Source organism: Mya arenaria, chromosome 5, assembly GCF_026914265.1.
Source record: "Mya arenaria isolate MELC-2E11 chromosome 5, ASM2691426v1".
In the NCBI taxonomy this organism is placed as follows: Eukaryota; Metazoa; Mollusca; class Bivalvia; order Myida; family Myidae; genus Mya; species Mya arenaria.
In genome coordinates this window covers 63,400,493-63,424,659 of record NC_069126.1, presented here as the reverse complement: position 1 = coordinate 63,424,659, position 24,167 = coordinate 63,400,493, and the positions used below count along the sequence as shown (strand labels likewise).

Below are 24,167 nucleotides of genomic sequence, written 5' to 3'. Positions count from 1 at the left end.
TCGACCTCACTGACCTTGCTCCCTTTCCCATCCCATCTCTCACTCTCCCCACTCTTACGTTTCGGCCTATATATAGGTCTATCAGCATGACATAACCAATAATCCAAACAGTTACACACTGATATTTAAAAATATAACGTAGAAAAGTGGCAAACAAGTAATATAAATATTTACCAAATGATGCGGGCTTGAGTAACTAAACATTATTTTTATTTTGGCTTATATATGAAATATTTTGTTTCGGCCTTTATTGTTTTTTTATCTAACACTGATCAACAAAAGTGTTATTGTTTACAAACATAAGAATGAAATGACACACTCAAGGCCAACTTAAGGGAAGTAAATCAACATATTATTTTACTTCCTACATAATTGTAACGAAAGTTCTTGCTCTTTTTATAAAATAATGATTTTGCTGTGATTCTTTAAAGGCGCACAATATAGGTCGATGTTTTTTCATGTTTAACTCATTTGACTTTAAAGATAAAAATGATAAGATAACAAAAAATCATAAACTGTGTGTACAGATAAAAATATTAGCTTATTTAAAATTTAAAAAATTGTCCTTCAAATGAAGCGTTACATAAAAATAATAGTCAAGTAGAAAATGAAGGACTTTTCATGTTGAGGTTGTCACCAAAACACCCTGTAAAACATTAGTCAATTGTGGTTTTTGTTGCATTCTTTTATTATTTTTTCACAATATGGGGAGCTTGTTTTCTTAGATGCCTTTTTGCATGAAGGTAGCTACGCGCTTGGAAGAATCAGAAATAGAAACTCATGCACGTTGTAGCGCATGGCGATATGTATATTAAGAACTGTGAATACAACTCGATCCTGAAAAAAGTGTGCGTGTTTTTAATAACGTATACACCGTACTATCTTCATTATCTGCTTATTCCTTATATCATCATACTGTTTAGTTATCATACGGTTCAATCTTAACACACAACATGTCAGTTAGGGGAGTGGTAAGCTCTTGAGCAGGCATCCGTGAGTCAGCTCGCCGCTAGTCACGAGCACAAGTAATAGTGGTGTGTAGCCGATGAAAAGGAATTTTTCGATGCGCGCGCGTAAACACCTGCGCATATTTGAATATCCGGTCGATTGACCTAGTTTCAAAGAAGGTGTGTGTTAAAAACGAAAACATTGTAATTTCTTCCTCTTTTACGACACGCTCATTCAAAATGCCTCCTAAACAGTGCGGAAGGTGCAGTAAAACTGTGTATCCAACGGAAGAGCTCAAGTGTTTGGACAAGGTCTGTAAAATTTGGGAAAACGATGCTGAAATTCAAAACGTGTGATATCCGAAATTCATTACAGTTTCGAAAAAAGTCTGATTTCCTTATATGGATTTTTCGCATTTTATGCACAAGACGAACATTGTTTCAATGAATTGTGTTTTATACTTTAAAAGCTCAAATTTTGTAGACATCATTCACACATTTATGAAAAAATATCGCAGATCAAATATCGGGTGTATGCAAATGGGCGGGGCGTTTTGGTAGATGTTTACAAAAGATGAGGACCTTTTTAATGGGAATCAAACACTTTCAAAGTAAAACATTTTATTTAGATTCCTATGTATAAAGCTAAGTCTTTAAATAGTCTATTTATAATTTATCAACATAACTTCTTATATCATTTCTCTGTTTGGACCAAAAGCCTTGGTTTCAATATTGCTTTTGCTTTGAAAACAGTTTCTTATACCAAGCAGTCACCATTAAGCCTATCCAGCAGGATGTATTTAGGGTACTCTTGTTGTCTCCCATTACAATAATCTTACTGATGGTTAAAGCTAACACTGTGCCAAAATGGTTACCACTTACTTTAGTATATATTGTCACATCAGCACACATTGTCAGATGATTGTACAAAAAATATCACTTAAAACATAACTTGATATTAACTGGTGTGTTTAATATAAGTATTGTATGTTTTTGTTGAAATATTAGATCATTTTGCAAGGTATTGAACATAATCATCATATGGAAGACATAAGTGGTGCTTATCATACCATTTTTTGAAAAAGGTTGAAGTATTTTGTTATTTTTGTCTATGCCAACTCTAGGAAACTAGTATAAAATCATTAGTGTCTACATCAGCCTCATTGAAAAAACTGTAACCTCAGTCCTTACCCATTCAAGATCGCACTCAAATGAAGCTTAGTACTTAATGTTTACATTGAAAATATGGACAATACTTTTGACAAAATTGTGGATCTGTAAGGCTTGTGGACACTGTTTTTATGTTGTTTCTTTTGGTTTATTTAACTACCTGTAAGAGTGTTTTCACAAGTTAAAAAATACAAAATCCCCATACCCATATGCATCGTATTTGCAAAACACATATGACAGACTTGATTTCAATTAAATAACGTATACTGTCTGAAAAGTAAACATGCTGTAGACTGTATATTTTGTGCATCATTTTAAAGTTTGAGAAATAAATATTCATGTAAATTTTACTAATGTTTTAAATAATCTTTGTTTTTCTGAATTGCCAAACTTAGCATATTTTCCCCCATCATTTTAAAAATGTCCTTTAAACAAGTTATACCCATATCGTCTAACCATTAAACTTTGGTGTAATGTCATGCGCTATCCTTAATAACGTAAATATTTAACAATATCAAGTCACAACTGTGATACTTGAACAGAACTGGAATATGTAATATTAAATGAAAACAAAAGTTGCATACATACAGTATTTTTTTAATACTTAATCAGTATCCTTTGAAAACAGTACATGTTATGGTCAGCATGGATATAAGATTGGTGTTTTTCTTGGTCTCATTCTCATTCTGTCTTCCAGGTATGGCACAAAGGCTGCTTCAAATGTCAAGTCTGCAATATGACCCTGAACATGAAAAACTACAAAGGCTATGACAAACTGCCATACTGCAATGCGTAAGTTTACTTTGATAAATTGCCATATTGCATTGCATCAGTTTACTTTGTTAATTTGCGATACTGCAAAATTTACAATGACAAACTGCCATACTGCAATGCGTAAGTTTACTTTGATAAATTGCCATATTGCATTGCATCATTTTACTTTGATAATTTGCAATACTGCAAAATTTACTATGACAAATTGCCATACTGCAGTGCATGAGTTTCATATGATGTAATGCCATGCTGCTAGTGGTTAGACTTTAACAAATTATCATACTGTAAAGTTTACTATGACAAATTGTCATATTGCATTGCGGAAGTTTACTATAAAAAAAACTGCCATACTACGTAGCGTAAGTTTGCTATTAATAATTGCAGTGCATAAATTTATTATTACAAAATGCCATGCTTCAATGGGTAATTTTACTGTAACAAATTACCAAATATACATGTAGCAATGTGTTAGTTTTCTTTGACAATACAACGACCAAATGCCATACTGCAATGCGATAGTTTACTGTGACAAAATGCCGTTCTGCAATGTGTACGTTTGATAAAAGAAATGACAAATTGCTATACTGCAGTGCAATAGCTTAACAATAATTTAAGAAACATCCATAATATGTTATTACAGTTACACATTTTATGAAGAGTGCACGATATGAGAAAACATAGTAACTCATAACCCTGTCTCAATTTCATTGTTTTAGAAATAGTACATGTATGAAATTATACATACTTCAATGATATAGATACTGAATCAGTGTTTGTCCATTGAGTAACTCATACATGTACGTAAAAAGTTAAAACATTAGGTTTGATGTTTCATCCTAACTTGTAATTCATGTCAAGTTTGGTATATGGTTTGATCTATGTACATGTCCAATAAATACATGCATCTTGTCAAACCATCTTGATATATGGTCTATGATACCATACTCCAGTAAGTGGCTTATATGGTCTGATAAGACATTTGAATTTGTGTTATCAGGTAAGAAATAAACATCCTATTTCCCTATGTATAACTCCTCATCAAGGCTGATAAAGAAAGTAACTAGGATAGAAGTTTGGAGATTATATCTAGATTGTTGCAAAACTATGCATGTTATTTTTTATTCTTGTTTATAATATTATTATAATGCTTGTTGGATTAACCATAAAGATATTAAATAATATCAATATATATATAAATATATGTATAAAAAGAGCAATTATTTGTTCACTACTGAGTTTAAATTTATTTGAATTTTTACCATTTCCATTAGTAGGAAAAATAATACTTACCCCTTTTACTGAGAACATATACACTTACCTGTGAAACTTTTAATATTGTAAGCAATGACCACTTCTTAAGGTGAAGTAAAATCGAACATTGTAATTCTAAGTAAGTAAATACTTGTTGTTTTATTGAGTGTTTCTAATATATTAATATATATTAATCTAATATATTCATTATTAAGAATTTTGATAACTCAATGACTTTAATTGATTGTCAATCTCCATGACAATTGTAATTGTTAACTCAAATGGAAATTATTGACTAACATGTATTTTTGATGTTTCAGACATTACCCACAGTTAGGCCACACAGCGGTTGCTGATACCCCAGAATCTAGAAGAATTGCACAGAACACCAAAATACAGAGTAATGTAAGTGCATGCTTACACTTGACAGCTTAGGCCAAAATAAAAATGTGTTTCCGGTAACCCAACCAATCCAATTTCTTCCTTGCCGACCCTAATCTTTTTTAGGCAATAAAGTTAAGAATTCAAAATTTAGAAACATTGCCGTAATTTTCGTTGTTTAGGTATCTCTCGCCCTGGGTCCTTTGCGACCCGTAGAATAAACACTCATTCCTGATCTGTATTACTGAGAGGCTTTGTCAACAGGAAGAACAAAATGGTGGCGCCTATACTGTCAGTGGACATCAGAAAATGTCCGCATTTAGTGGGCATAAAATGCCTGAAATCTTTTCGGATTTGAGATGGAAGTACAAGACTGTTTTACCTATCTGTATAAATTAGCAGAGCAGGTGGCAAAAATGCAATCGTCTAAAGGCTTTGCCTCGGACAAAATTGTAGTCCCTCCTAGCAAAACGGCTTCTTACATCTGTGAAAGGGCACTTTTGAAGAAAAACTTGTACTGTATCGATTACTAGTACACTAGATAGGAGCGTCCTGTAAAAATGAAATACTCAATGCCTGTCTTCAGATCCAGTACCATGCTGATTTCGAGCAACAGAAGGGAAAGAAGATTCAGATCGCCGAGGATCCGGAGATGTTGCGAGTCCGGAAGAATATGGATGTGATCAGCAATGTTACTTACCATGGTGATAGAGAAAAGCGAGTCCAGATGGAGGCTAACAGACCTGCGGAACAGGTGGAAGGTGAGTGTTGAGGGGGGGGGGATGGAAGGGATAGTGGGGAGTTCTTCTCAACAAGTTATTGGTTTCCTAGGAAAGGATTTTACTGTGGTAGACATCGCCTATACCTCCGGGCTCATTGGTGTATGCCTGTTTTGCCCAAATGCATAAATCGTTGAATAATATTAGAAAAAAAGTGGTTTGCCGCCTGCTTCAGCAAACTAAGTTCTGCCCCAGGTAGTGCACAAGGTATACTGGTATTGTTACAACATTATGGGACTGTTTCTAAGTTCATTAAACAAGTCAACATTAGACATCTCTGACAGTTTTTGTATGAAAGGTGGCGTAACTTGCCAATGAAACAGTTAATGTAAAATGTGCATGTTAAGTTTATTTCTTCAAGGCAAATTTTTGTTTTGTATTGTTTAAAAAAGATGGTTGGGTTAAATTGTAACGGGGTATGTTTGGCTCATGAATTTACAGCTCCACAAGAGTAAAGAATAAAATTTGTTTGAATTCTTTGTTAAGATAAATTGTGACCCTTATAGAGGTCAAAAATATACAATATTCATTAAATTTTGATTAGTTTTTTCAAATGCATGAAAGATTTTAGGTTCAGAAAGTGAAAGATGTGATTTTTGCCCTTTTTTTAAAAGTAACCAAATGACATGAAAAATGACCAGGGAACACTTTTAACTATCTATACCTTATTTTCTTAAACTGAAAGTATTTTAAACTCATGTTTGGTGAAAACGAAAAAAACATGGCTTTAATTTTTTGAAAAATTGCTGGACCAGAAAGAAACCTTTGTGAACTTACCCTTTCCTTGTATTAACTATCGATCATAATGTTTATGTCTGACTATGAATTTGTATATATTGTGGCCATGGCAGGATGTCACTTGACAGTGGTTTTCATCTGTTGCTTCTAGTAGTGTACTATGACTGGTAAATTTGAACTAAATTGTCATTATGATTTATTTCATCACTAGTTTCAGTTGTCAAATTTTAGGGGTGAAAACGAAAAAGGATTTTACTGTTTTTTAAATGTCATTTAGAATCATTTTCACTCTCTATCTGTGAAATTCAAAAAATAGGGAAATCTCTGACCATGTTGTTCATACAAATAACTGTTTATTCCTGCAGCCCAGGGCATTGTCCGCAACATACAAGGCGGTAGGTATTGCTTTATTAGTCGCCTGAGGTGTCAGTGACATTGCTGGCTTTCTGTCTTTGGATGATACTGGCTGCTGTTTCTCATAGACTAGGGATTAAAACAGCACCTAACAATAATACTTGATTTTCAGAATTCGACCTTTGCTGTGTTTTCAAGGATTTATGCATACGCCATGCTGTGACAGAAATAGATTTTTTTTTTTTTACATTGAAAACGGCAATTTGGAACCCCTTTTAAATACCACCTGACAAAAACTATCATAATTTTTGGGTATCTATTGGAAATAAATACAAAAAATGTGTACATTGTAGTAACATTGACATTAAATTTCAATATATCATTTATCAAATTATTATTCTAGTGATAAAGTTATATACTAGAACACATTATTTGTACAATATGGCACATTCTGAATATAAAAAACAATGTTCAGTATATGAACTCCAAGCATACTTTAAAAACACATTGTTTTTACCAGCCATTCTAATTAGCTGAATGCCCATGTTGTTTGAGGGATGACAGGTTCAATGGTTCATTTCCTGATTATAAAATGTTAAGCTCCCGTTGAGCAGATGTGTTGTTTCTGTTTTAGGATTGTTCTTCTAAAGTGCATTTTGCTTAGTGACTCACAGTTAACAGACTAGCAAGTATTCACATTGTTTACATGTAAATTTGGCATGTATGTTCTGTAGCTTAGAGGTAGATAAACTATTTGCCAAAAAGACTACAAATGTCACTTTGTCAGATCTTCATAATTGAAATGTTATGGTACTGAATTTAGCCACAGGTGGTTCATTAGTAACAAACTAGTAAGATGAACATTAAAAATGAGTACAAGTCAAGTAATTATTACAGCAAACTGAATAGAAACAGTTTTTACCTAGGTGTCCTGGGACCTTCATGGTTGGGTGATTTGGGGTCTCTGGACATTATATAACTTTTTATTCTTAATAAAATACTTATTGAGGGGTCTCATGGGTGTAATATAGGTTATAAATTGGGGTCCCTAGCCAGAAAATTACATCAGGGACTCAGATTTTCTAAGTTAAGAAAATCCTTAAGCATGGTCTTGCGAGGTTTTGCTCGTTGATATTATATGTGTTTATACTAATTTATTTTAGCTCAATTGTGACAAAAGCTGATAGCTTATAAAAATGCTATAGAGTCTTTTTCTTGGTCAAAAATCAGTACTGTGTTGTTTTTTAGTGGTCATGTGAAAGTACCCCTGGGAAACTTTGGGAAAAATACAAAATCAGGCCAAAACAGCTAATATAATGGCTAATATACATTATTTTTTTTTTATGCATACATTATGCTGTGAAAGAGTAAGTCTTGTCAAGATTTTGTTTATATTTCAAGAAATTCATTGACGTAGTCTGCTTTTATCAAATTGAGAATTTTTTTTATCAAATTTGGAAAAAATTGTAAACTTTTTGGAAAAATGGACAGTTTTTCGCAAGGGAAACAGCCTTAAGAAGGCAGTAAATTACACCAAAAAAATATAACAGGTACAAACTAGTTTTTGTTAAAATCCAAAGTCCAAATCATATCATGTGCTTAGAATAACAGCTTCATTGTACATGAGCTATCTGCAGTTGGTGTGTACACTTTTTCAGAGGGGTCAGAAATAGGTTATTAAATTGTAAATTCATATTTAGTGTTGAAATATAGATTGATGTATGTATTTATGACAATACATGTAAAATGAATGGCCGTTTTGTCATAAAGTTTGAAGTTAATTGCATGTCTTGTGTATATAGACATGTGCTGGTATGCAGTATATATATTTGTACATGTACGTATAGTCAAGTTTTCTGTATAACATTAACCATATTTACGGCGGTACTGAGAATTGTACATGATATTTTTATCTATATTTGCATATATAAAATGTCAATTTAAGGAGTAATATTAAGTCAAGGGCATACAAACATTGTATCATCTTTATATGCTTATGTTATATCCTGGCACATGTAGTATAGATCTCTGGTTTATATTTTAACATGTTACTCTTATAACTGTCCATAAGAACAAATATTCTGCAGAATCAGTGGTATAGGTTCCTTAGAGAGGTATTAACTGTGATGCTACTTGCAGGTGTCGACACTAACTATATTTTCCTAGGGATCCTGAAGGGACTCCACCATCTGAAATCATATGTTCTTTCCTACTCAGGTGTCCTTTGCAGAATTTATTTTCTTCTATGTATATCTTTAATATGCCTTTTTTTACAAAGAAATTCACATTTTGATAGTGTAGAGCAGTTTTATTCTTCAATTTTGTATTTTAATAGTATTTTATAAAGCTGCTTGTATAATCACAATCCAGTAAGAATCCTAATTATATGGATGATATGCTATATTAAAAGTAAAATTTTACTAGATTTTAATAGATAAGAATTGTGGGTATGAAACATGAGTATGCTACTGGGTTTCATTGTTCGATGCATTGACAATTTCATCATTATTTTGTGTGCTTGAGAGGCATAAAATATGCAGATCATTTTTCATCTGAAATATAAAGATTTAATTGTATATGAAGAATATGCATATCAATTTATTTTACGAAAAATTTGAAACCAAAAGTTTACTAGCAAAACTAGCAGTATGTACTTTATTGTCTCGTGGGCTAAATAATACCCAAATAAAATCATGACTTTTTGATAGTTAATTAATTCTGCTTGAACTAAACATGTGTTTTGCTTCCTATCTAATTTCTCCCCCCAAAAAATTATGGTGCCCTGTTAGCACCCTGACTTGGGGGCTCCGGCTGATGGCATTTGGTGGCCTCAGGATCCTGGGACCTAGCTTGTTATTGTTGAACACTGCAACTTGATTTATAAAGATGACTTTCTATTTTATACAAAGATGTATTGAAATATATACAGGTATTATCTGTTTTTCATAGAAACAGGTGCATACAACTAAAAAATATGACGTTTCAATTAAATCATTGTTGTATGCTTCAAATTTTGAATAATCAATCAATCAATACACCAGTCAATGAAATTTACAGCATCTTTGACTAGAAACTATCATTAATATTTTTCATTTTCACTTTATATATAATAGTTACTCGTGTACACATACAAGGCCCCCAGTCTTCTTTTTTTGGGCCAAATGTGGGCCCAGTCCCCCATCAAAAAGATTTTTTTTATTTCCCTATGATTGTCAATATTGCCCCCTTTTGATAACCAATTCCAAAACATCTCAAAATATAATTATCCTAACCTTTTACGACTTCAAATTATTATTGTTAAATTTAATTTTATGTGAATGATGAATAAATAGATAGTATGTTAGAGAATTTTAAGTGTGGACAATTTTGTTTAAAGGTAAACAAGAACTTTAGGGATTATTTTAGCTTTTTGAGCCAATTTCATCATCTTGTATGTTTTGTGACTGCACGTATGAAGAAATGCACCGTCATGCCAGAAGGTCTTATAAATGAAATCACTCTGTGTATATTGGTATAAGGATCCTGGTAATGAGAAAAAGTTAATTCACACATTCTGCATGTTTTTCAGCCCCTAGAAATGTCCGTCGGGACCCTGGCCGTATTGCGGACATGGAGCCACCACAAGAAACCAACTCTCCGTACTCTAACAGAAACTCCGCTGGCGCCCGACAGGTGTATGATTCCAACGTTGGCAGAGGTAGGTACTGATTGAGTGGACCCATCGTCCCTGCATAATGTATGTGTCTACCGAGCGTGTTATTAGTTTTTACCAGTGTTCGAGTGTTGAGATCCTGAAACATATGTTTGTCCTAAGCTATTACTTTTAGTTTAAGAAACTGTGATAGGTTGCAGCTAAAATTAATGGTCCAGTGAAATACTTTAGTTATAAGGCAATGGCTGATATTTTTCGAAATGACTCTCTGTAAGCTTTAATGTACATGTAGCTATAAAACTTACAATTGAAAAGTTAAGCGTTGTCTTTAGTTTTTTGATAAACATAATCATGCAATGGAAAACTGAACAGTTTAATGTTTTCAACGTGTCTGTTGTTGGTAGAAAAAAGTTGATTTATAAATCTTGGAGACGTCGGCCTCATCATTGTGCAATTTTTTTAACTTTGGCCATAAAACATAGGCTGATCAAGATGTACACATAAAACTTGGTACATTTGTTGCTAGAGACAATACACATGAGTCTTGGTACATGTGTTGATATCTACACATTCATATGAGTCTTGGTACATGTGTTGATATCTACACATACACATGATTCTTGGTACATGTGTTGCTATCTACACCTACACATGAGTCTTGGTACATGTGTTGCTATCTACACATACACATAAGTCTTGGTACATGTGTTGCTATCTACACATACACATGAGTATTGGTACATGTGTTGCTAGAGACAATACACATGAGTCTTGGTACATGTGTTGCTATCTACACATACACATGAGTATTGGTACACATGTTGCTATCTACACATACACATGAGTCTTGGTACATGTGTTGCTATTTACACATACACATGCGTCTTGGTACACATGTTGCTATCTACACATACACATGAGTCTTAGTACAGGTGTTAATATATACACATACACATGGGTCTTGGTACATGTGTTGCTATCTACACATACACATGCGTCTTGGTACAGGTGTTGCTATCTACACATACACATGAGTCTTGGTACAGGTGTTGCTATCTACACATACACATTAGTCTTAGTACATGTGTTGATGGAGACAATACACATGAGTCTTGGTACTTGTGTTTATGGAGACAATACACATGAGTCTTGGTACATGTGTTGATGGAGAAATACACATGAGTCTTGGTACATGTGTTGATGGAGACAATACACATGAGTCTTGGTACATGTGTTGATGGAGACAATACACATGAGTCTTGGTACATGTGTTGATGGAGACAATACACATGAGTCTTAGTACATTTGTTGATGGAGACAATACACATGAGTCTTGGTACATGTGTTGCTATCTACACATACACATGAGTCTTAGTACATGTGTTGATGGAGACAATACACATGAGTCTTGGTACATGTGTTGATGGAGACAATACACATGCATAGAAGTGCCCATAACTCGTAATAATAAATTAGAGAAATGCTCTTTTTTTGACTGAAGAAAGCAACAGATGAGCTCTGGCATTCACTCTGTGACGTTTTTATCTAACGTTTCTAGGAACTTCAATAAACATTATTATGCGATTAAAACATAATTTTTTGAGGTTCCTAACACATCTCTTTTTTTTTTAAGAAAAAAACATAACTTTAAAGTCAATATATTCACATGTGACTTAGAATATATGTTGCATGAGACAATACTCACTTAAACAGCAAGGCTTATAACAATTGTTAAGTTAGGAATCTTTTTGATTGAAGAAAACAACACTAAAACTGTTTATTTAACAGTATAGGGATTTTCATTTAATAAGCAACATGATATAATACGAAGTAGTTTGAGTGCTTGAAATTCTTTTGTTTTCAGTTTCATTTACACATGCTAACATAATTATGATTTTCTAGAACATTAGAATGAGTTGGCAATGCTAATTTTATTTATTGTGCATATGCACTTAGCTAGAGTGTTTAAAGATGTTTAGTAGTTTTCCCCAGAAAATGAACAGATTGAAACAATATTCAATATTTTCAATAAAAATTAATATTCAAACATTTCTAAAATTTCTAAATTAAAGTATTTTAGTTTTTATCAAAAGGTTTTAGGACTGGGACATTTGTTTTGACTCAATATAGTGCTCTCATTTGGTGTATCAGTGGCCTGCAAAATTGTTGAAGTTAATTTTCGCCATGCCTAGAATTTGCCCTGCTTAGATGTAAAATTAAGATTTTGAACAAGTCAATCAAATATTTTATCAACAAAGGGCTTAGAAAAGTCAGAAGAGTTGTGCCGGCCCCGTGCATGGAATAAATCTAAAGTTTTCTGGGGAGAAAATGCAAGACATGTTTGTGTGCTGTATGTACATGTAGCATGATGTCCGTCCGTATGTTTGTAGACCAGCAACGCGCCTCGTACGGACAAGATCGCTGTAAGTATCGGGTGAAGCCTGCCCACTAACGCAGATACAGCTGCACGCTCTTGTAGTTTGCTCTATTTTTTGTTGTTTTTTTTCTGGTTATAATGGTATTGTTTTTGTCATCTCTATAGCCAGAATGTTGTGTGCATTTTGCTTGGGAATACTAACTCGATCATTTCGAGGAATGCATGCAGGGCTGTAGTCAGTCCTTCTGTCAATTAAGGTAGATACTACAGTCTTGCGAGTGTCCCTTTGAATTATACTCCCTAACCAGATCATTTGTACTCTCTATGACGGGAGCAGGCATGAACATACCTTTTTATACCATTGTGAAACTTAAAAGAGTTTACACCATTGACCGGAAAGCTGCAGGTGGGCGTGATGTCAACTTTATAAAGTCTACAAATGTATTATTAAGGCTGAGACTAGACTAAGTGTGAAATAATAATTTTTGGTGTTCTTTTTGCTGACGAACAAGAGTTTGGATCATTGCTTTAATCAAATTAAATCCAATTCATGTTCCAACAGGTATTTTCAAGCCTGCATTTTTACATTAAAGTTTATGGGATTTGATTGCATTGAAGTTGATTAAAAACAATTAAACTTGTTGGCAGGAATTTATTTCGGAAGGGTATTTTGATTGGTATAAGATAGCTAATAGGTTATGGTCAATTTATTCTGGTTGAAGGTATTTTAACAGATTTTGTATTGTTTTGCTGAATTTCACAACAAATTGCAGCAAAGTATTGGACTGTAACTGTTCAGACTGGACTTAAGCTGTTTAAACATGCAAATGTCACTGAAATGTTTGAGTTATTTAACACAAAAATATTTGATATTGTTTTAACAGAATTGTGAATGTTTCAAATGCATGTAGAGCCGTTAAAAATAAATTATATGCCTTTTGTGTTGAGATATTCACTAGATATAGTTAAAAATAATTGTTTTTCATTCATTTCAATCATTTTTATATAGAGTGCCCAAATCTTTGGCTTGTGGTACCACACTATAATCAGTTATAAAATGATAAATTAGTACATGTAGCTGTTGTCCTACTAATATGATATATATGAGAGTATCCAGTCACTATTTATCAGTTATTTAATTGTATTGTATTTTGATGTAACAACAAAATTATAAGTTAGTATATATGTAAACGTGCACACATGTATTCTTGTGATGCTTGATTTTTGTGTGCAACTCATATTTTATTGTTTGGAAGGGAAGTAACTAGTGTTGAATTTTTTGATAACTGCAGATGTTCTAAATTCTTAATCATTCCGAAGGATGAGCTCAGTCATTTGACAGATGTTAATAGTTTTAAATTCCTTATCTTTAAATACTTCAAAGTTGAAAATTTTAAGACTGAGGGAAATTAAAGCAGTACACTTTGTTCTGGCCAGTATCATTGTTTATATTAATTAATAAAGAAGCAAAAAGCTGGCCTGCTAGCAAAAACTTTCCACAAAATTGATTGCTTTGTGCATTACATATTTATCATTATCAAGAAAGTTAATATTCAAATGTTGACAACCCTTGTTTTAGATTTTACAAATCTGCCACAATTGTTACTTTTTTATAATATCATGCTACATCTTAAATGCTCTTAGACTATCTAGCTACCCTGGTATAATGGATTTGGTGGCCACAGTTGTTGACCTAGAGGTCCGGGTTTGATCCCTGCTGCTAGTTTTTGTTGTTGTATTTTTTGTAGAAATGTTTAATATGTAATTAATCAGCCAGTCGCTTATTTGATTACACCAATAAGTTGCTTATTTGATTACATCAATCAGTAGATTATTTTATTACATCAAACAGTAGATTATTTTATTATATCAAACAGTTGCTTAAGTGATTACATCAAATTGTAGTTTAATTGATTACACCAAACAGTCGCTAATTTGATTACAGCAAACAGTAGCATTTTAGCTTTTTTGATTACATCAGTCATTCCCTTATTTGATTATGGCAAACATGCGCTTTTTTGATAACAGCAAACAGTCACTAATTTGATTTCAGCAAACAGTAGCTCATTCGATTACATCTTACAGTTGCTTGTTTAGAGCAAACAGTGGCTTATTTGATTTCAGCAAACGGTGGCTTATTTGATTTCAGCAAACGGTGGCTTATTTGATTTCAGCAAACAGTGGCTTATTTGATTTCAGCAAACGGTGGCTTATTTGATTTCAGCAAATAGTGGCTTATTTGAATACATCTAACAATCACTTATTTGATTACAGCAAACAGTCACTTATTTGATTACAGCAAACAGATACTTATCTGATTACATCAAACATTCGCTAAATTTATTACATCAAGAGTTACTTATCTGACTACATCAAACAGTCGATTATCTGATTACATCAAACAGTTGCTTATCTGACTACACCAAACAGTCGATTATCTGATTACATCAAACAGTCGCTTATCTGATCACATCAAACATTCACTTATCTGATTACATCAAACAGTTCCTTATCTGATAACAGCAGACAGTTGCTTATCTGTTTACAGCAGACAGTTGCTTATCTGATTACATAAAACAGGTGCTTATCTGATTACATCAAACAGTGGCTTAATTAATTACATGTAACAGTTGCTTAATTGATTACATATACCAGTTGCTTATTTTATAAGATCAAACAGGTGCTTAATTGATTATATCAAAGCAGTAGCTAATCTGATTACATCAAACAGCTGCTTATCTGATAACATCAAACAGTCGCCTATCTGATAACATCAAACAGTCGCTTAATTGCTTACATTTAAACAGTAGCTAAACTTATTAATTCAAACAGGTGCTTAATTGATTACATCAAAATGGTTGCTTATTTGACAACAACAAACAGTTGCTTATTTTATTACATCAAACAGTTGCTAAATTGATTACATCAAGAGTTACTTATCTGATTACATCAACTCAGAAGTTTATTTGATTACATCTAAACAGATTTTCATCTGACTCAGCCTCTTTTTTCAAATGAAAATATCAATTGAATGAAGAAAAAAAACTATTTAATAATGATAAAGCAAAGAAACTTACATTTGTAAAGTGCTTCCTAAATGTGACCTGACATCTGCTGTTATTGTTACCTAATGTGACATTTTATTTTCTATGAGTTTTTGTATTTTGATAAATTGGGATCAGCGTTCTAAAATATATGTTTGCCGTGGTTTAACCCATAATTTCTGAGTGGGTTGGGAAGTATTTTGACTGAGGAATGATCTAACATTAAACTGACCTACTGGAGATTATTTTGGAATAGATACTTTTTTGTGGCCCGTTATGCATGTCAGATTCATAGGGATTTCTTTGTATGCTAACAGCGTTGTCGGTGTACTCTTTTTCCCGATCAAGAACATTTGATCAACTTGTAGTAGAGTCTTCAAACTTGGTATGCACCTTGGTCATGGTCATTAGATGACCTCTATTGACTAACTGTTAAAAGGTCAAGGTCATGGTGCACGGGCACTCTAGACAGATGACACTAATGGTTTTGGGGAATTCTCATTTGGTATATTGGTCACTTCACTGCAAACAAACAAATGTTTAAGGACAGCCGTGGAACCTATTTATCTTTTAATCACAACATAAACTTGTGTCTTTGAATAACATTATAGGTCTAAAAGTATATCAATACTATTTTTACTTTAATTTCAAACTGCCTATTACACCCTAGAGGTTGCTAGAATGTTTTCTGTCTTTTGTTCTATAAAATTTAGTGCTAGTAATTCAAATTGGTTCTCTCTTTTTTTATTGCTTTTTCTGAAAAATGATTAATCTTTCTCAGAATATTTCTTATTTCTTTGACCTCTACTTTAATGTAGACTAATATTATTGTTTATAATTTCCATCAGATGATCAGGTTTCATTGATCTTATGTTTGAACAATAATGAAATGATAATACTGAATAAGTAAAGAAATTAATGAGACTTTGACGTTAAGATAAGTAAAACATAAGTCTTAATAAAACTGTGTTCAGGGTTAACAATTGAGATATCAACACTGAATTCGCTTAATTTAACATGTAAGTACACTTGACAAAAGTGTGTTGCAAGTATGTCTAGTTTTGTTAAAATATGTCTTGAGTTATGTCCCTTTATCACATCCAGCAGACATACTTATTTGATAACAATCAAGGTCACATAAACTCTTTCAAAATAAATGGAGCTATCTTTCCAACATGGTTTCACAGATATACTTTGCTCATCAAGGGAGATCACTGTGTAGGAGATTGCTTGTAGAGCTACCGGTATCGTCTCCTAGTGCATTGTTGAACATTATTTGATTCTATTAGGGTTTTTTCGCCAAAGTCATAGTGAGAAACCTCTACAGTCTGACTGATACAGCAAGAAATGCAAGACATTAAAGTTCCAGCTGTAATTGTCATTGAAACAAATCCATTTGTAACATATTTTCAACTATAATGGCAATTCATCTCAGCTGTCATTATGCAATTTCCAAAATAAGGTCTTTCAGTCAAAAGAGATCTTGCAGCATAGAGAAAGTTGTTACCGTATATCTATTTGAGTAAACGGTAAATAATAATCTTGGAATTCGTGCTCCTAGAATTCAATTATTATGGCCTATTGGGTTCATCAGAAAATACAAAAATCATGATGACATTAGGAGTGAGCGAGGTTTTTACGTCTTTGTTTTTCAGTTGAGCAGCCAGCGCGGAAAAACATTGGATCAATCAGCGACTATGATCCAATGAATGACGGTTCTATAACAGGACAGCAAAGTCAGCCTAAAAGTAAGCTTCTGGACTCAAACTTAGTTTAAAGGAACTTCTGTTAAGTAGCATTGTTCATTGTATAGAAAGATGGGTAAAATTGTTCATTGTATACAAAGATGGGTAAACTAATTTGTATACCCTTTGGTAAAGGATATATATTTTATCAAAAGTGTTATGAGTTGGCATTTGCTTGAATTGTTGTCACTTAACGGGATTTCTTAGACCAAAGAAACAGAAGAATTAACTGTTTCTTTAAGGATAAATTCAACTCAAATTCTTTGGCACTAACTCTTAATTACTTAAATTACTTTCAGACAAAACTACTGTGTACTTTCACAAATTCAAAGTATACATTCAATTTTTCAGAAAAAATCAGTAAATTGATAAGTACAGTCTAGTTGTGCATGAGTTGTTAATGTGCTTTAATCAGACGCTATTTTGGAGAACTTGTTAACATTAGATATACACTAAAAATTCAGCTGTCTGTTGGAAGACATGTCGGTTTTATTGAATATATGCAATGTTACATTAACGGGTAGATAGTATTTTATTTTTATTTCATGATTTTTTTTATCGTAGGCTTTATATCCCCAGATTGATTATTGGTGTATCATTTCACGAGAATGAGATATTTTAAGACATTATAGCAGCATTTTCATTACAATCAACACTTCAATTCAATATTCTATTATTGCTAAAACTCATTTTTTATTAAAGATATGTGATTATCAAGTGCTTATAAATATTATTACTTTCAAACAGCAGAAATTTTCCAAGAAAATAATTATGTGATATTCCATTGAAAGATTTGAAAAAAAAAAACAATTTGATTTACGTTCTTGATAACAGGTAGAAAGAGGAAAATTGAACACAGTTACACCATAGACATTCTTCCTCTGTTTGCAATTTTCGAGATAAAGAGATGTATTTTTTATTGCATTTGTCAGGTGATCAATCAAATCGATAATAATACACTTGTTGGATTGTAGAGGAATTTCTAAAAGTTCTGTTTTACTTCATTGTAAATTCTATGTCTTTTTCCTTCTGTTTGAGGTTATTATCAGAAAAACATGAGGCAATGTCCCTATATAAATTATTTAATACTTAAATTTCCATTTTAATAGGAACGAACAGGATGCCTTTTGTTGTTTTGTAGAGGAATTTGCATGTTGAATATGAATTAGTGTCTGTGTTATTTATCACACTGTTTAATGTTACAAATGTTGTGTAATGGAAATGTTATAATATCCACAAAGCCCTATTTGTGTATGCTTTGGTTGTGTATGCTCTGTTTTAGATGCTCTTGTTCTGGTGTGCTGTTTGACACTCATGAATTGCATTGTAGTGAAGTGTTTATTCCATTCCCTTATTTAGTAATTTTAAAAAGAAGTGTTATTCTTTGACTTCAAAATGTTATTTTGTACATGTCGAGGCATATTGCATACATTTACCTTTGACCAAAATGTACTTGTTATTCAAAAAAGCTTCCGTCTTTGGTAAAAATACTTAAAGCTATGTTCAAGTAAAACGAAAAAAAATCACAGCCAAAAAATAAATCTTACAAAACATTGCTGAAGGTGGTGTTTCTGAACTAAAATAAAAAACACATGTAACATTTGCATTTAATGTAGTTCTGAATTATGTTATTAACCGCATTCAAGTGTAGCTACCATTGTCTCTTAAGAACTGTCAGATTTATCAACGCCTGTATCCAACTAGGTCCGGCAGCCCAGCAGCCATACCAGCCTCCCCAGCAGCCCTATGAGCCCCCAAGACAGTCATATGAGCCCCCCAGACAGGCCCAGCAACCGTACCAACCACCTCAGCCCGCCTATCAGCCACCTCCACCGGCAGAACAGTCAGGAGGGAAAGGGGTATGTAATAGAAAAATGATGAGAGTGGTCTAGTGTCGGCCGCTAACCCAAGAGGTTGTGGGCTTGATTCTCACTAGGGGTACTTTCTTACAGCCTCTTAAAATGGACACCAGTACTGATTTCTACCCAGGAAGTGGACTCCAGATTCTTTAAGCTATCAACTTTGGTCACAATCCAGCTTTAAGAAATTAGTAACAACTAATAGTTGACTTTTCACCTATTTACAAATGTTTGAAGTCAGAGTCAAAATCAAGGAAACCAGCATTCTCAGACAGAATTCAATGTCAAAGATTAAAAAAGGATCATAAAAGCTATATTGTTTCAAATCAAAACTAGTAATAAAGTTGAGTTTGAAAGAAGATTCCAGCAACCAAAAGGAATACTTATATATAAAAATAACTGTTTTACTTGGCTTGAAGAAGAAGTCTAGGTTTAAGTAACCAACCTAATAAAGGAGTCCAGTCTGCATGAATTAAGGAGTCACAGACTCCAGGCCTCTAGTGTTGAACCCTGTACATCAATACACTGGTTTAGGCCAGCAATCCTACCTTCCATCCCAATCCCACCTATCGGCCAAATCTGCATTCATGGCCATGTAGTAGTAGGGACTCCTCAGCAAGGCTAAGGGAATGTCGCATTTGTAAATCAAATTCACTAAGTGTATAATAGTAATAACATTACACAATAGGAGATCATGAACAATTCATGTGTCAGTTCCATTTGTCAAACTGGCAAGGAATTTGTCAGCAAGCATATATACATCGGCATAGATACTGTTCACCTTTCACAGTAAGGGAGTCTTGTCCAGCAAATATGCCAACCAGCTCCCAATTGAGCTTATCAGCTGCAGCCCCCAGCAAGCCACTCAAATGACCTAGTCACATTGGATTCAAACATGGCGTCATATTATTATTCTTTATCAGTGGCCTAAAAAAGAAATCAAATTTGCATTTACTCTCTTAACTTGTAGATGGTGTGCATTGCTATGTACGACTATGATGCAGCGGATGCGGACGAAGTCAGTTTCCGTGAAGGAGATGTCCTAATTTTCTGCCAACCAATTGATGCCGGATGGATGGAAGGCACAGTGGAAAAGACAGGAAAACGTGGAATGCTGCCGTCAAATTACGTAGAAAAGAGCAACTAGGTCCCAGTGCGCACTTATTAAAGAACTGATATTTAAATTTTATGTAGCTCTGTACAAAGTTGTTATTATAAACATTTTATCAATAGGATTTTATATGCTATGTTAAGCATGGTTCTGCTATTGTTATGTACGATACTATTATGTATATGGTTTGGCTTAGTATTAGATTAAAGAGTTATGCTAATGTATCTTTCATGAAAGCATTGTGTTATCCACTTTGATAGAGTGTTAAGGCATATCACTTAGCGACATTCTATACATGATATACCATGGGATAAAATTGTGTTCTGCTTTTTCAATTGGTAAATGTTCATATCTTCAGAAGCAGCATATGAATGGTGTTTGCAAGAAGTTACTGCACTGAGAAAACTTTGTTAATTTCGATATCCATTCTGTGTTGTTAAAGGGGCTGGACAAGAGATGAAACAATTGAAAGATAAAAAGAAAATTGTCAAAAACATACATGAAATTGATATCGTTGTGTACAACGCATTGAATCCTACTCGCTGATGTATCACATCATTACTACATAATGTTTATTTCGCAGTTTTTGCATGTCTTTTCCAATTTGGAATTTATTGGGTTGTCTATCATGTAAATCCCAGTTATTTAAAAATAGCGTCTGTATATGTATCTGTACTAATCATGTGACTTTCACACGCTAAATATACACAACATTAACTGGGAAACCATTATGCGCTATTTGTAAATGGGTTAACTCAGCTGAGACAGCGACTAAATATTCTTTAAATCATGTAAAATGATGTATTATCGGCCTCATACTTGCTCGTTTTGACGATTCTAGGCTTGTCTTGTGGAAACAATTTATTTGCAGATTTTGGACCATCTGGTGTCTAGTCCCTTTAAGGACCTTTATTTTTGTCAGGCTTTATTCACAGAGTTTAGAAAATTAAAAAACTTCTTTAGATTTAGATTGTTTTAGTGTCATTATGGAGTGATCGATGTCAACTTTTCATTCAGTTGGCATTAGGTGAGGTTTTAGCTTGCTATGTTGGCTGTGTTATTATGTACAGTTTTTAACTGTAAGGAGAGTTGTTATTTTAGATCATGTCATACATTCAATGGCAGCCATATGTTACAGTTCATAACATTGAGTGCGTGAATGGTTCATCGTACAAGTTATGACAAGGCCATTTTCAAAACAAGCAGCTCTTTTCAAAATTTCTTTTTTTTAGTTGGCTATATATTTTTACCTCAATTTTGGGACTAAATAAACTTGATTATCTTTGGTTTTACAGTTCAGATATTAGAAATTTCAAAAAGGACTTTTAAAAACTTTTATGAATAAACTGAAATAATGTTGCCTAGCTCAAACTGACAAAATGATCAGTGATTTTCTCTTAAAGCTAAATGGTAAAGTAAATAGAGTTATAATAAATCTAGTAAAATCCGTATGAAATAGAATAGAAGTTTTGTTTTGTTTTTTGTGTTAGGATCTTTTATGAATCATATTTATTTGAATATTCAGGGATTGTTTAGTTTTATTTTGGTTTAAATTAATTACTTGGTTTACTAACTTAGGAATTTTATTTGCCATAATGTTTTTAGTGTTTTGTAAAGAGATAGATACTGTGTTTTGTAAAACTGTAGCTTTGAAATTTACTGTATTTAGACATGATGTTGATTTAATTTAATAAAGAAATGTTTTATGGGAAAACAGTTAAAATGTCTTATAAAGCCAACAAACTTTAGACTTTTAAGGTGGGTACTTATTTTTTCATTTCAACTTTTTAACTTCATCGGATTACTAACTGTACTGTACAGAATAACAAGCAGGCATTTGAAAGGGTTGTTAAACAATCATTTGGAATGATCTTGGTTCAAAAATAGACTGTTCCATGTTTGTTATATGTAAAAAGATCAATGAGCTCTTAGATCAAATGTGGTCAACGAAAGTTTTCAGTTTAATTTAAGAACTGTTTCTTCTTCATGTAGTGAATTTTATTCATTTAAAATATCCTTCCATCTTGTGTGTTGTTTCTTCTAATCATTTCAGTACTGATTGAAGAAAAGAGCATTTTTTTGCGTCCTAAAACACCAATTGTCAGAATTTAAATACTATCTTGCAAATATAAGTACATATTCACATAATATTCGGGATTTAATATTGGGAGTACATAATTGATCTGTTTATAAGGATTTTATCCTTTACCAATTCTATACTTCAAATAACACAGTTTAAAGTCCCAGTGTTTTGTGAAAACGATTGTTTTTATATTATTAAAAACCCTTATTTAAATATGAGTTTCTTGGCAATAATTTTAATATAGGTGGCATGGATTAATAGAACCCTTTTCTGTGGCTGGTCAATTATATGGGTATTTATTAACTGGTATTTTGGAGTTTGGCTAAGTATCATATACAATATAGAAACAATTCAAAGGTAATGAGTTCTCAATACACAAGTGTAATTTATTAATTAAAAAATAATTGGAACACACCATTTCACTTAAGTGTTCATAATTGACACAAATACTAATTGGACAACCCTACCTTAAAGAAGTGCAATTTTCATCCCATTATATATAAAGCATTTACATATAGTACCTCTTTTAGTGGTGATCCCCCATTTTCCCTCTTAGACCCGAATGCATGCTCCCATTATTATGTATTTCCCTTAACTACAAAATGTTGTGTAAATATTTCAATATTCAATATTCAGATTTTATAATTTGTGATATAATTGTTCTAAGAACATTATTATCTTTCTTTTTTTATGAAGTTAAGATAGAAACAGGTTTTGCTTCAGATAATCGCTCTATGCACTTAGATACTAATATCCATAGTTTAATATCATGTTCATGTGGTGAGCACTGGTGTGTCAATGTTAATGTTTGTGTATGACCGTGTCAATGATTGCGAGAGTCAATGTTAATGTTAATGTGTGACTGTGTCAATGATTGCGAGGGTCAATGTTAATGTTATTGTGTGACCGTGTCAATGATTGCTTGTGTCAATGTTAATGCTTGTGTATGACCGTGTCAATGATTGCGAGGGTCAATGTTAATGTTTGTGTGTGACCGGGTCAATGATTGCGTGTGTCAATGTTAAGGTTTGAGTGTGACCCTGTCAATAATTGCGAGGGTCAATGTTAATGTTTGTGTGTTCTGGGTCAATGATTGCCTGTGTCAATGTTAATGTTTAAGTTTGTCAAAGTCAATGATTGGTATGGCTGTTTTGTTGGATGTTAATGGTTGTGTATGACTGGCCAGTATGCTATGTATTTTCCAGATGTAATTAAAGTTGGACAGAGTCTATGTTGGTGTATATTTTATAGACAGTCCTTATCTTTTCTAACATTTGGTTGGTATTAATTTATGATTTTGGCCATTGTTTTTGTGTTCAGTCTTTCAGTGTTAAATATCGCTCACCACAATGAAAACAAACAGATCAAATATTGCAATAGATGATTTATTTATTTATAATCTTATAGAACAGAAAATGGTATGAAAATAATGGAACATGTAAAGTGTATATGACTATTATATATTTAGACGGCTTATTTTATGGATAACAGATTTATCCATTTAAGATAGGCTTAGGTTGGTTTGTATCTAAATGGTTTCTTTGACAGGTAGAATATGTAACAGATAAAAGCATTGGTTGTCAGATTTTGGTAAAGATGTTAAACAGATAGTTTCCTCATTTGGTATTTTTACTTCAACTTGTTATGAAGTCTTTACTTGTCACAGAGGCTAAGATAAAACATAGTCTATGAGAATCTTGAACTTGCGACTATTTCAACTTGTTTAGCTTCACTTAATTCTTTCTTTCTTTCTTACATTTCAATGGTGCAGAAATGTTCCATAATGCTTGTACTCTCACATAGTATTTAATAAATTTTGAAAGCTGTCTTGTTGTTTGTATTGTGTTTTTTTGTACAATAAAAATTCATTTGATTGAAATCTTGAATAGCAGGGATATGTAT

At 32.9% G+C, this 24,167-nt stretch overlaps 1 protein-coding gene across 6 annotated transcripts; it reads left to right on the top strand.

Moving 5' to 3' along the window:
* Window positions 1–1,076: 1,076 nt before the first annotated feature.
* On the top strand, window positions 1,077–24,091 carry LOC128233882 (LIM and SH3 domain protein 1-like). 6 transcript variants are annotated; one of them, XM_052947749.1, is made up of 10 exons: window positions 1,077–1,259; window positions 2,815–2,909; window positions 4,463–4,547; window positions 5,110–5,284; window positions 6,406–6,435; window positions 9,963–10,091; window positions 12,437–12,469; window positions 17,123–17,215; window positions 18,917–19,071; window positions 20,042–24,091. In XM_052947749.1, the coding sequence occupies exons 1-10, from the start codon at window positions 1,188–1,190 to the stop codon at window positions 20,216–20,218; spliced, it is 1,044 nt and encodes a 347-aa protein (XP_052803709.1). In that variant the 5' UTR covers window positions 1,077–1,187; the 3' UTR covers window positions 20,219–24,091. The 6 variants fall into 6 exon arrangements, with proteins under 6 accessions (XP_052803709.1, XP_052803710.1, XP_052803711.1 ...); XM_052947750.1 differs by lacking the exon at window positions 6,406–6,435; XM_052947751.1 differs by lacking the exon at window positions 12,437–12,469.
* The last annotated feature ends 76 nt before the right edge of the window (window positions 24,092–24,167 follow it).